Source organism: Gilbertella persicaria, assembly GCF_025201335.1.
Source record: "Gilbertella persicaria strain CBS 190.32 chromosome Unknown B0P05scaffold_27, whole genome shotgun sequence".
Classification (NCBI taxonomy): domain Eukaryota; kingdom Fungi; phylum Mucoromycota; class Mucoromycetes; order Mucorales; family Choanephoraceae; genus Gilbertella; species Gilbertella persicaria.
In genome coordinates this window covers 194,800-207,331 of record NW_026251988.1, presented here as the reverse complement: position 1 = coordinate 207,331, position 12,532 = coordinate 194,800, and the positions used below count along the sequence as shown (strand labels likewise).

Genomic DNA, 12,532 nt, shown 5'->3' with positions numbered 1-12,532 from the left:
CCTGATAAATGGCAATACTAAGAAAATGTTGATTGTGTATAATAAGATTGAGTTCTATTTACAATTTATTAGGTGATAAATATAAGGAAATAAAAAGGGTTTAAACAAATTTAGGTGAATTGGCAAACACAGCAAATAAAAGGCCAGACACCAAGCCAGCACAAGGCAAAGTAATAAACCAAGAAAAGAAGCACCAGGATAGCATTTTCCAGTTCACAGCCTTGTAGCCGTTTGTGTTACAAAGACCAATAGCAGCAGAGGCGCCAGTAATACAATGTGTAGTGGAAACAGGCAAACCAATTTGAGAACAAGTCAATACAGTCAAGGCAGCTGATAATTCAGCACAGAAACCTCTTGAAGGAGTGAAGTAAGTGATATTATTACCCATGGCTCGCATAACACGGTAGCCCATCAAAGCAAGACCAATATCAATACCAATACCACCATAAACTAGAATCCAAATAGGAATAGGGACCTTGCCAGTTACATCAACGTTAGCAGTAGTCCAAACTTCATAGATAGAAGCGATGGGGCCAATAGCGTTTGAGACGTCGTTGGAGCCATGAGCAAAAGATGCCATACAAGCAGTGATGATTTGCAAAAACGAGAACAAGTATTCAGCATCATCTTCAAAAAGTTCAGTATGAGCGTGGACATTTTGGAGCTTTTTGTTCTCGAGGTTACGAACATCTTGACGAAGACCGTGAAGAGCCATATTGACAGCTTTTTCCTTATAAGTCTTGACCTTGGAATTAAACCAGCCATTCTTCTTTTGATCTTCTACTTCTTCTTTTTCTTCAGCAAGAGCATCTTCATTTTCAGCACCAAGTTTTTTCAACTTCTCGTCAACCTCACCAGGAGTTAAGACTTCGTCAAGGCCATCAGCTTCATTTTGAGTATTTTGGATAGATGCCGAACGAGAGCTAGCATGTTGTTCAACGTCAACTTCATCAATAGTAGGCTGCTTCTTTAAAAAAGGGATGACAAACATATGGTACCATTTGATGTTTTCTCTTCCTTTGATACGGCGAACAACCCAAGGACAGAAAAAGAATTGGCCAAACAATGCACAAGCAAAAGCACATGAAAAAGAAATAGCAAGAATGACACCAATAGACATTTTTTTAGAACCGCCACCTGGTGCTTTGTAAATGATGTAAAAGATTTCAATAGCAGCAGTAAAGAAGAAGTAGACAGGTACTAAGCGAATACCCCATTTGAAACTATCTACACGGCGCAAAATGGCATACTTGGTGATTGAATAAATAATAGCAGCAACTATACCAGCACAGACAGGTGAAAGAAACCAAGAGGTAATGATTTGAGCAACACCATCCCATCCCCAAGTGATCGAGTTTACACCAAAAGCAGAGATACCAACACCGATGATAGCACCAACAATAGAGTGTGTTGTACTGACAGGCCAGCCAAATCGAGTAGCAATTAATACCCAGTTTGCAGAACCGATAATAGCGCACATCATGGCCAACATGAGCATCTCGGGTTGTTGGACATAATAAGAAACAGATAAAATGCCGCCTTTGATAGTCTCAGCGGTTTCAGCACCCAAAAGAACAGCACCACCAAATTCTGTAAAGCAGGCAATAACACATGCTTGAATAAGTGTCAATGAACCCGAAGAGACAGATGTAGCAAACGAATTAGAGACGTCATTGGCACCAATACCAAAGGCATCCATGAATGCTACCACCATACCGACAGCAAAGATCCACGTATAATCAAATGCTTGCATCTTTTTCTTCTTATTTGTCTATAAGTCTAATTTGAAAAATAAAGATGATGAGAGCTTCAAAAACCAAAAAAATGTTGTCTCTGTATTTATACATGATGGCTGCTCTTTCTTGATCTACTATTGTGATAGTCAAGTCCGACAAGAGTGAGCCAATCAATGAAATTCAATGGACCACGACAACCCAGGTGAGGTAGTGATGTGCCATTCCTTTTTATCTTCTAGAATACGAAGAAAACTCGACTTTCTGACACTGATCTGCTAGTGCTTTTTAGAAGAGAATAATTTAACTTGATCTTTGAAATTTGTTCTAGTCTGTAGATTAGAAATATGGGACAAGACAATAGATATTCAAACTATAAAGTTAAGAGAACACAAAAGACTTCTTGATTATAATGCACTACTATGCTGATCCCAGGAGGTATCATCTGCTCTCACCTTGTTTTCTTTATAAGGTCTTTGGAGTTGCTTTTCGAAAAGAATTCTCGGAATACAAATAAACCTGTCAATACGAAAAATATGCGAAAAAAATATGATTTGATTGGATAAAAAAGTTTGCAGTTTCAACTTGATACAGTGTAACTCAACATCAATATTTAGTCTTTTTGTAGATAACTTTATTGGATAACAATCAATCAACCCTACGATGACGAATGAAGAGCACCTTAACCAGATCTTCTCAATCGACTAATTCACTATTGAACAAGAAGCTCACCCTAGAGCCCCCCAAGTCACTTGGCTCCTCATTTCACTTCATCATCGCATCATCGCGACGCAGGCATTATCCTGGTCCGCTCAATAAGGGTTTAAATTCTCAGCCAGTTTAACAGTTTTTTATAGCATAAGAAAAACTGTATGGCACCCCTTGATGCAAATGATGATATAATAAAGATCCACACAGCATCTGCGCACAGACACTGCCGTTTCCAATTTATTAAGGATATCTATAAAATAAGTGAGTGATATGAATTTCAGTGTATGTTTACTTGGCACCAAAGACGTATTCCATTTCTTCTAAAGTTCGGCCTTTAGTTTCTGGAATAAAGCAACAGCCAATGAAACAGATACAGCAACAGGCGCCAAAGAAGAAGTAGACACCAGAAACTGTATGAGCAATGAAGAGTGGTACACAATAAGTAATGAGAATAGAAAAGCCCCAATTCAAACCATAAGTTAAAGCAAGACCCTTTGCACGAGTGCGCATGTTGAAGATTTCAGCAGGATAAACATATGAGACGCTTCCCCAGCTGAATGCAAATGTACCCACAAAGATATAAAGAAAGGCAATGATTGTGTTGCGTGCATTAACATTAACAATTGTCACTGCAGAAGACTCAACATCAACTATAGCATAGGCTTGGAACATAGCACCTACAACAAACATACTGATGCACATAATAGCAGCACCAATCAAAAAGAGAGCCTTTCTGCCCATTTGATCAATGCAGAATGCGAGAGAGATAAAAGAGCAAAAGAAAGAAAAGATACCAGTACCACCTGTAGTAGCAATAGATGCAGAGGCATCACTGAGACCAGTATTCTGAATGATTTGAGGAGCATAGTACCAAATAGCCACACTACCAGTAAAAGATGTAGAAATAGAGATGAAGAATGCAATTAAAGTACGTTTGAGGTTGTGGCCTTGGAAGAGTTCGATATAGGTTCGATTACCAAGTGAACGTTCAAACTCAATCTCGTTAAAGATGTCGTTGTATTCATTTACGACTATAGAATGAGTTACAGGAACTTGGTGTAATTCAGACAAGACGGCTTTGGCTTCTTCATTGCGTCCCTTATCAATCAGCCAACGAGGAGAGTAAGGCAAAAAAGTCACTGTGATACCAACAATAATACAAATAATGATATGTAAAAGCCATGGTCCACGCCATGACCAGTCAGATGCAACGTAGCTTGTACCAAATGTCACAAAATAGCCAACAACTTGGCCAAACGAAGACATTAAAGTGAAAAAACTAATCAATCGGCCACGGATATCAGGGGGAGCAATCTCAGAATGATACAGAGGGATAGCACTTCCCATTAAACCAGAACCAAAACCACCAATAAGTCGACCAGCCAACAAGACACCAAAATTAGTACCAATGATTTCAAGTAGAATGCCAACAGTAAATACAACAGCTGAACCGACAATAGCATACTTTCTACTGAATCGATCTAAGAATCATATTAGTCATTCTATTCTAAAAATCAACTGATCTAATTTACCACAGAAGAATCCAGACAAGAAAGAACCTAAGGCTGCGGTCATAAGAAATAACGCTAACAATAGACCTTGTAAATATACAATATTTTCCTTGGTAAAAAAATGTGCTTGAAAGGTAGGCATGGCAAGAATACCACTAATAGCACCTGTATCATAGCCACAAACAAAACCACCGATAGCAGCTACAAGAGCAGATATATAGACAGCTTTGCGGAATGGGGGAGGAGTAATAGTCTCATTTAAAGATTCAGAGTTCTTATCGGATGAAATTCCCCCATAATTCTTTTTGTCAGCAACACCATTTTCTAGTTGATCTGCGTTGATATTTGAGATCATTACTGTTAGAGTTGAAAACAAAACAAAACAAAACAAAACAGAAAATTTTTTTTTTTTTACCTTTTCACAGGCACGGGCAATGCTGAAAGTAAAAAAAAAAAAAAAAAAGAAAAAAAATCACATCTTTTGTACAACATATACATAATCCGTTATTTAGCAACCAAGCATCCACTTTGCTTGATTAAACTGTAAAGAGTATAGAATTAGATTCAGAGAAATACATTCATTGTTTCATTAAAGTTCACTTTTACTTGGTCTCATTCTTAAAAAACAAGAAAGAATTACCATTGCAAATTTTCCTCCACAGTGCTTGTATCGTCAGGAAATGGCTGGTTGTTCATGCAATGGCCATAAATATCAATATCGATGTACTGTGCTAGTTTTCGAACAAAATGATGTCGATAGTTTGACGCTTTGCAGTTGGAGACAATCCATGCTACTGAAGCCCTTCTTTTTGGTTTAGCAGCGACTATGGGCGTTGTCATGGACGGCAGCAGCTGTTTCTGCTCGAGATATCCCCAAGGAAAATCAGAGTCTAAGCGATAAGTCATACTGTATTGCATTTGGTTGATCAAATCCGCCTGGTCGTTTTTAGGCGCTTCTGCGTTATGGTAGACCCAAGCACGGTCATGCCTTGCTGGAGGCATGTCTTTCTTTGTCAAGTCAGATGCGTGAAACACATAAACAGATGTGTTTGTTGCCCAATCTCTGTCATGAGTAAAATAGCAAATCTATTAAAATGCAAAATATGGTCCGATAATTTTTGAGTCAAAATTTTTCCGTGCGCTCGACGGAGCGGACAATTATTGTCCCCGTTTCTGATTTATTGTGACAATATAAATATGTCAACATATTTGCATTGTAGATTATCTTTTTTCTTTACAAATATGTCTACCAGTTTGTATTCCTTGATCTACGTTCCCCGATCTATCGCTCTTTTGTCTAGTGGATTGTTTGCAGGTGCTTCCATATCTATTAACTATACCAATGTTCCTGCTATTAAAGCATCCAAGGACCCTTTACCAGTATTTGTCAAGACTTATAAACAAGGCGCCAAACAGGCTATTACTGAGATTTTAGTCAGCACTGCCGCTGGTGCTGCTTGCTATTACTATACTCATGACAAACGCTTCGTATATGCAAGCATTGCATCTTTCTTTAGTGCGCCTTTTACTGCGTTTGCTATTGCTCCCGTCAATAACCAACTGTTTGCTCTGGAAAAGCAAGGTGACAACTATGATCGCAAGAAGGTGTATGAATTGGTCAAAAAATGGAACAAACTGCATGCTGTTCGAACCTGTGCTAGTATAATTGCATTCCTTATTCATGTCCTCTATTAGAATACATGATGCTGCTTATAAAAATAATACAGTTTCTTTTTTTTTTTATCCTTTAAATTGTTTTCAATCTCCTATGCTTAAATAAGTTTGGTTTGCAACGCGCAAAGTGTCGACTTGTTCCCTAAATAATATTATCATACATGGCCGATATTTTACTGGCACCTAGCTTGGGTACAAGACAAATAGTAAGCAAGAACGAGCAAACTACACTTCAGTTTTCTTGCTACTCCTCAACTATATATTGCCTTGAACTATGGACAAACCTTTCAAGGGATAAAAGCTGGCTTGGAATACCCTTTATAAGGCAGGAAAACGACTATCAACTGAACATAGATTTATCTTATTTGTCGTCTGGAGAATATGAGTATACTTTGCGCTTTACCTTAGACAAATACAAAAATGATTGGTGTTGGTATGGTACATCTAATGATAATGGCAAGATTTGTATCACACCTTTTGCAGATACAATATCAGATTTGCCAATATCAGGAGCAGCAAATGGGCTTAATCTAATATTAAAACAGTCCATCGATAATAATATTAGCTTGACGCACTACAAGATTTGTGCTGGTGCTCCTTTATACTTTTCTGTTGGAAAGATTGCCTGTCCTATTTATTCGTTTGTTGCTCTCATAAGAAAAGGGTAATACCTAATCGTTTAAAGAGTTACTAAAGCCAAGTAATTACAGATCATGTTGGATGACACCAGTAGCTGGAAATGACTCTTTTGAAGGTCGAAATAGAGACGAAAAATGGCAAATGCTGTTATTTGTAGACAGTGTTTATGGTCATGTTCATTTATGGATGGTAGTCAGTCAAGATTCGGACTGTTGGTTCTCACCTGAATCAAGTAACTCGCTTGGCTTACATCGATCAGATCATAAAAATGACAATGTGCATTTGTTTATGTTGTCTACTCGATTTAAACAAGATTTTACTTTACTGATTCCTAAAGCATTAGAGTATTATCACCAATTTGTTTATCAAGATCTCCTTTCATTTAATAATCGTCAACTACAGACAATTCCTAATTTATCAGACAAATTGGGCTATTGTACATGGAACGCATTTGGAAAAGAAATTTCTTTGGAAAATATTCGTTCAGCAATGAAAAGTTTATCGGACAGTAACATCCCAGTTTCGTATTTACTTTTAGATGATGGTTGGCAGCATGTTTCGAATGATCAATCGCAATTAAAAGGATTTGAAGCAAATCAAGACAAGTTTCCAAAAGGTTTAGAGCAGAGTATTTCTGAGTTAAAGACATCCTATCCTTTTCTTCAGTATATTGGTGTTTGGCATGCAAGTAATTTTAAATTGATAAAGTCTGACAATCAAAATAGACTCTTTGGGGTTATTGGAATGGAATAGATGAAACATTCGCCAAAACAAATGGTTATGCAGGCTTTCCTTGTGATAACAAGAATCAACACCAATCTATTGGAATAATCAATAATTCCAAACACTTTTATGATGACTTTTATCACTTTTTAAGTAAAGCAGGCGTTGATTTTGTCAAAGTCGACAATCAAGGAGGTTTTCAAGATCTGAAGCTTGATCAAAGTCATAAAATTAGCCTTTGGGACACTTATCGACAAAACATGCTAGAGAGTGCCGACACATATCTGAGTGGCCAAGTTGTACATTGTATGTCCTTGACACCGCATGTTTTATTTCATCCTCTTCTTTTGCCTAAACAGCACCACTCAAAACCTATTTTCAGGTAAAGTATACAATGACATTATTTTGGTGTTGTAGCCCTCAATTTAACATGAGCAAAGAAATAGCGACGATTTTTTCCCTGATGAACAAAGCAGCCATCCATGGCATATCTATGCCAATGCCATTAACACATTATGGACATCACAATATCCTGTTATGGGCGACTGGGACATGTTTCAATCTATCCATCCATTTGCTGAATATCATGCATCAAGGTAATATATATTAATGACTTTGTTGATTTCATACTTTTAATTTACAGTCGAGCCATTTCAGGCGGACCTGTATATATTACAGATATTCCAGCGAAGCACGATGTCGGCCTTATCTACAAGCTTTTAGGAGAAACTCGATACTCTGGATGGTGCTTATTAAGATCAGATAAAGCGCCTTTGCCTACGTTTGATACAGTGTTTGGAAATCCATTAGAAAACCAATCACTTGTTATCATACACAACTTCCAAAAACTAACATGCTCAGACCAAGATAGTGTAGAAGAGTATGGTATATTTGGTTTTTGGAACTCAAGTAATTCAAAAGAGAAACTTGCTGTTATTACAACCAATACAATACCTTCAAAGAAGCTTGCTGCATTGTCATTAGCATATACAATCAGTGGTCCTGATCAAGGAAAGCTAATGCTTTTGAGCAACAAAGATACTTGTTCTTTTGCTGGATCAATGACAGCGCGAGTATGCAAGATGGGCTCTACATTGGTGTGCATCAGTCAAGTAAAAACGATGGGTCTACTTTTAGCTGCATGTCTTGGTTTGATTGACAAGTTCAATAGTGTCAAAGCTATTAAACGTACGACTATTTACAAATCAGCAGATAAAGAAACTGTGTTTGAAGTACAACTATCTCATAGAAGCAAATGTTTTGGATATTGGATTAAGCCCTTGACTGAAAAGGTCAAGATCAAGCTTACCAAAGTTTGTTTAGACGGTATCATTTTGAAATCAAATCGAGATTGGAACTGGTGCTTAAAAAGTAATCTCTTGAAAGTAAACATGATGGCTGTGCCATTGGAAAAAGTAAAGGGAGATACGTTCGACTTGAAAGTGCACATTCAAGAAGAAGAGATTTAAATACAAATATATCCTATTCTACCAACCATCAAAAATAAATTAAAATTAGAAGCTATGTATTTATTAAATAAGTATTTCTATGTTGTATGGTATCGGTTAGTTTAAGGGCTTTCTTCATCAAAATCAGTAACTCCAGAATCCATGGGCTTTAAAAGGGCACGTTTAGCGAGCTTGTATACTTCACCAAACACAATAAAACCCAAGTTCAAACCCATAGAAAGACCCCATTCCCAAGTAATACCCAACATACGGAAACCTTTGATAGCAACTGCAGGAATATAAAGGAAAATCACAAGTGCAATGATATCAAAAGCAAAAGTGCCTACAAATGTACGGGAACGCAATGTCTCGCGGATGCCAGACAAATCCCATTCTATTTGACGATAACTACGGCAATGAACCATAACAACAAGGGAAGCAAAAGTAAAAGTAACCAAAAGAGAAGCACGTCCTCTGTAAAAAGAATCGCAGGCACCGGCAACATAGTTAGAGTCACAATTTACACCGCCAACACCGTTACCAAGTGTATAGAGAGGAATGAAGAAAGCAATCAAACACATGGCTGTAATCGCCAATGAGTAAGCGATTGTATCTAAAATGATTTCGCGGTTGAAAATGCTTTCAGTAGGAGGACGAGGAGGCTCTTTCATAACAGTCTTGGAAGGAGGTTGAGTACTAAGAGCACCAGCAGGAGGAGTAATTGCGATATAAATAAAGACCATTTGAAGAGTAGACATGGGTGCGGCACTACGTCCTGCAGGATCACGAACTGCTAAGCAGACCAAGATAACAAGGGCCATGCTAAAAAGTAAAATCCAATAGTAGAGCAAGAAACGTTGCATGTTTTGATAAATACGACGACCTTCGGCAATAGCACGAATGATGGTAGCAAAGTTGTCATCCGTTAAAATAATATCAGAGGCTTGTTTAGCAACGTCACTACCGTTCTTTCCCATAGCAATACCAACATCAGCAATACGAAGAGAAGGAGAGTCATTGACACCATCACCAGTCATGGCAGCAATGTTATTGCGTCTGGAGGAAGCTTGAATCATCTTGACCTTTGTTTCAGGAGAACAGCGGGCAACAACAAGAGGCAAGTCTTCAAGCGCATCAATTTCCTCGTCAGTCATGGCGTCAAATGCAGTACCAGTCATTACAAGTCGCTTGATGCTTTCTTCTGACATTTTGTTTACATCCAAAATTTTAATTTCTTTAGCAATTGCAGTAGCAGTGATCTCATGGTCACCTGTAAGCATATGAACAGAAATACCGGCACGATGAGCTTCTTGAACGGCTAAGCGAGATTCCTTTCTAGGAGGATCATAAATACCAGTAAGACCAAGGAAAGTGAGATTGGACTCAATTTCATCACGAGAGTAGTTTTGAACTTCTTTCTCAGTCATGTCTAGTTTTTTAAAGGACATGGCCATTACACGCAAACCTTTAGCAGCCAGAGTATCGACATTCTTCAAAATAGGTTGACGATCACTATCACTAGATAAGTTGGAGCAGAGTTGAATGACTCGTTCAGCAGCACCTTTGGTAAAAGCATAAATTGTATCACTATTTCTGTCTAACCAAATGGTTGTCATACGCTTGATAGTTGAGTCAAATTGATATTCAGCAAGAAGTTCCCAGCCATCAGCAGTCAATTCAGGCTTGCCCATATTGAATTTGTGAGCAAAGACTTGAAGAGCAACTTCTGTAGGAGCACCACTAGAGATCCAATCATCAGAATCAGTGTCTTCGTTGTCAATAGGTCCCTGCTTGTCGCTAGAGGTTTGGTTGTTTTTCGGATAAATGCTAGACATATTACACAAAGCAGCACAGCGAACCAAGTTAGCAATGTCAGGTGAAAGTTTGGACTTGTCTACCAATTTTGCTTCAGAATCTTCAGTGATTTTATCATATAACTTATCGCGGGTAAGGTACGCATCACCAGTGGGTGCCAGGCCATTTGATTCTACATAAAAAAAGCCTTCAAGAGGAGTCCAAAATCGGACAACTACCATTTTGGCCATTGTTAATGTACCAGTCTTGTCAGAAAAAATGTTTGTAACTGAGCCCAAAGTTTCTAGACATTTCAGTTTACGAACAATGGCTTTTTGGCGAGTCATTTCTTTACCACCTAAAACAAGTGTAACAGTCATGACAGTAGTAAGACCAGCAGGTAAGACAGAAAGGGCAGCAGTCATGGCATACATGCCGACATCGTAATTAGCCTTGAACTTGACAGAGGCCAATACAACAATAACACAAATAACAGAAGCAATTAGCAAGACAATGTACATTTTATCAAGGCTTTTTTGAAGACGAGTACGGTCTGAATCACTTGCATCGTTTAATTTTGAGGCAACTTTACCGATTTCAGTATGCATACCGGTAGCAGTAACAATAGCTCTGCCTCTTCCTTTGGAAATAATGGTAGAAGAATAAAGCATATTAGTACGATCACCTAAAGGCTCATCTGTATTTATTGGTAAGTATCAATGAACTTAACATAGTTTTATATGCAGCTTACCAGGGTTTTCTAAAACAATCAATTGTTTAGAAACAGGCACTGATTCACCTGTCAATAGAGCTTCATCTGATTCAAGGTTCGAAACTTGAATTAGACGAGCATCAGCGCCAACAGAGTCGCCTTCTTTGACAACTAAAATGTCACCAGGAACAATTTCACGACTAGGAACAGATTGTTCAGTACCATTGCGAATAACGTCAGCCATAGGAGAAGAAAGATTACGAAGAGCAGCTAACGTTTGTTCAGCAGCATACTCCTGGGAAAAACCCAGATAGAGGTTCAGAATAGCAATAAATAATAATAGTGATCCTGTAACATAATCTTGTAAGCAATACGAAGCTATAGCAAGAGCGATAAAAATCCAATTCATGACATCAATAAGTTGGCCGATAAGTACTTTGAGCCATTTGGGACCACCATCTGCTGATAGTTCGTTGTAGCCGTACTTGACATGTCTTGAAGAAATTTCATCTGTTGTTAAGCCAGTTGACAAAGAAGTTCCAAAATGATCAGCGACCTGATCAATTGTTTTGGAATGCCAGTCGCTGGCATCTTTAATGTTTACTGCCTTTTCTGACATTGTAATTTTGTTAGTGTTTTTTTTGTGCTGATGCCCAAGTAATAATGACAGTTACGAAAGAAAAAGAAAATAAATAAAAAAAAAGTTTAAAAAACTTCTGATTTATATTCTTTGAAAAATTTGGCGGTGTATTAGTCATTTTATTGACCTAAAATGACTATATACCCAATAGCCTTTGCGTTTTGAATCTGTAAACTAATATTTGTACGTAAAAAAAAACTGCTGCATTTCAATTCGGCAGATTTCTCTAGAAATATTCGTCAAGGGTTGTTGGTATGTTCGCTAAATATGGTTTAAATGTACCACACGGCATGTTCATGACGAACTTGTTACTCCAGAGGAAATTGTTCGTTCAATTAGTGCTGAATATACTTCTTTACTCTTCTTTGATGAATTGCTATTGTTCGGCGGCTAATTCCATGTAGCAAGCAGCGTTTCATAAATAGAAGCTGCGGGGTTAGCATAGATGGATATTCTTTTCCGGTCAATTTGACCAATCCATCGTGATTTAAACATGACGGAAAGGAATCAACTATTTAAATTCAGCCATGATCTGGATCTGATTTGCATCAAAAGGTTTACTTATTCAACTATTTTGAATTTCGATGTTTAAGAACCTAGAGCTCTTCATTGCAGCTTTTCAATTTGAGTTTAAGACTGTTCTCAGGGACAATCAGGCTAATAAGATGATATCTTATTCTCAATGTAGAAAAATCGGACTACAACGTATTCTAATACTGCTTGAAAAGAATTGAAATGCAAGCAAAAGTGTGATAATTTGTCAGTAGTCATTATAGACAAATGCGATACTAAAAAATTATCCCATATTGTCTTTACCCCTTGATTATATCCAATATTTCGTTTGATTATAAATATGTCATTTATGAGGCCAAGTGATTATCACTGAAGCGACCATCGGTTTACATGGTGTCTCGCTTTCCAGCGTTGTCATATAGTATTTTAACGTA

The 12,532-nt window shown here is 37.7% G+C and overlaps 6 protein-coding genes across 6 annotated transcripts; 2 read left to right on the top strand and 4 right to left on the bottom strand.

Moving 5' to 3' along the window:
* Positions 1-46: 46 nt before the first annotated feature.
* B0P05DRAFT_547472 (solute carrier family 20) lies at positions 47-2,108 on the bottom strand. Its single transcript, XM_051578888.1, has 2 exons — positions 1,846-2,108; positions 47-1,779 (listed from the first exon to the last, which is right to left on the bottom strand). Exon 2 carries the CDS (start codon positions 1,751-1,753, stop codon positions 101-103), a length of 1,653 nt encoding a protein of 550 aa, XP_051433518.1. The 5' UTR covers positions 1,754-1,779; positions 1,846-2,108; the 3' UTR covers positions 47-100.
* A 224-nt stretch (positions 2,109-2,332) lies between these two features.
* Positions 2,333-4,393, bottom strand: B0P05DRAFT_547469 (general substrate transporter). Its single transcript, XM_051578887.1, has 2 exons — positions 3,977-4,393; positions 2,333-3,925 (listed from the first exon to the last, which is right to left on the bottom strand). The coding sequence occupies exons 1-2, from the start codon at positions 4,308-4,310 to the stop codon at positions 2,733-2,735; spliced, it is 1,527 nt and encodes a 508-aa protein (XP_051433517.1). The 5' UTR covers positions 4,311-4,393; the 3' UTR covers positions 2,333-2,732.
* Positions 4,394-4,591: 198 nt separating this feature from the next.
* B0P05DRAFT_547466 (uncharacterized protein) lies at positions 4,592-5,041 on the bottom strand (the record flags this gene model as incomplete). Its single annotated transcript, XM_051578886.1, has 1 exon — positions 4,592-5,041. A coding segment is annotated over one exon (450 nt), but the record flags the coding sequence as incomplete, so codon positions are not given.
* Positions 5,042-5,121: 80 nt separating this feature from the next.
* Positions 5,122-5,701, top strand: B0P05DRAFT_547465 (uncharacterized protein). The gene has a single exon (XM_051578885.1). It carries the CDS (start codon positions 5,153-5,155, stop codon positions 5,648-5,650), a length of 498 nt encoding a protein of 165 aa, XP_051433515.1. The 5' UTR covers positions 5,122-5,152; the 3' UTR covers positions 5,651-5,701.
* Positions 5,702-8,514, top strand: B0P05DRAFT_547459 (raffinose synthase or seed imbibition protein Sip1-domain-containing protein). The gene is made up of 5 exons (XM_051578884.1): positions 5,702-6,293; positions 6,340-6,952; positions 6,994-7,373; positions 7,432-7,587; positions 7,635-8,514. The coding sequence occupies exons 1-5, from the start codon at positions 5,791-5,793 to the stop codon at positions 8,458-8,460; spliced, it is 2,478 nt and encodes an 825-aa protein (XP_051433514.1). The 5' UTR covers positions 5,702-5,790; the 3' UTR covers positions 8,461-8,514.
* Positions 8,497-11,617, bottom strand: B0P05DRAFT_512587 (uncharacterized protein). The gene is made up of 2 exons (XM_051575643.1): positions 10,985-11,617; positions 8,497-10,930 (listed from the first exon to the last, which is right to left on the bottom strand). The coding sequence occupies exons 1-2, from the start codon at positions 11,562-11,564 to the stop codon at positions 8,562-8,564; spliced, it is 2,949 nt and encodes a 982-aa protein (XP_051433513.1). The 5' UTR covers positions 11,565-11,617; the 3' UTR covers positions 8,497-8,561.
* Between the last annotated feature and the right edge of the window lie 915 nt (positions 11,618-12,532).

Excerpts from the sequence above, each read along its gene's own strand:
- B0P05DRAFT_547459 (XM_051578884.1), top strand. The coding sequence starts at position 5,791 with ATGGCCGATATTTTACTGGCACCTAGCTTGGGTACAAGACAAATAGTA. Across the intron at positions 6,294-6,339 it reads GTTGCTCTCATAAGAAAAGG|ATCATGTTGGATGACACCAG; the intron begins GTAATACCTAAT and ends AAGTAATTACAG. Across the intron at positions 7,588-7,634 it reads GCTGAATATCATGCATCAAG|TCGAGCCATTTCAGGCGGAC; the intron begins GTAATATATATT and ends TTTAATTTACAG.
- B0P05DRAFT_547472 (XM_051578888.1), bottom strand. The coding sequence starts at position 1,753 with ATGCAAGCATTTGATTATACGTGGATCTTTGCTGTCGGTATGGTGGTA.
- B0P05DRAFT_512587 (XM_051575643.1), bottom strand. The coding sequence starts at position 11,564 with ATGTCAGAAAAGGCAGTAAACATTAAAGATGCCAGCGACTGGCATTCC. Across the intron at positions 10,931-10,984 it reads GATTGTTTTAGAAAACCCTG|ATGAGCCTTTAGGTGATCGT; the intron begins GTAAGCTGCATA and ends CAATAAATACAG.
- B0P05DRAFT_547465 (XM_051578885.1), top strand. The coding sequence starts at position 5,153 with ATGTCAACATATTTGCATTGTAGATTATCTTTTTTCTTTACAAATATG.
- B0P05DRAFT_547469 (XM_051578887.1), bottom strand. The coding sequence starts at position 4,310 with ATGATCTCAAATATCAACGCAGATCAACTAGAAAATGGTGTTGCTGAC. Across the intron at positions 3,926-3,976 it reads CTTGTCTGGATTCTTCTGTG|ATCGATTCAGTAGAAAGTAT; the intron begins GTAAATTAGATC and ends TATGATTCTTAG.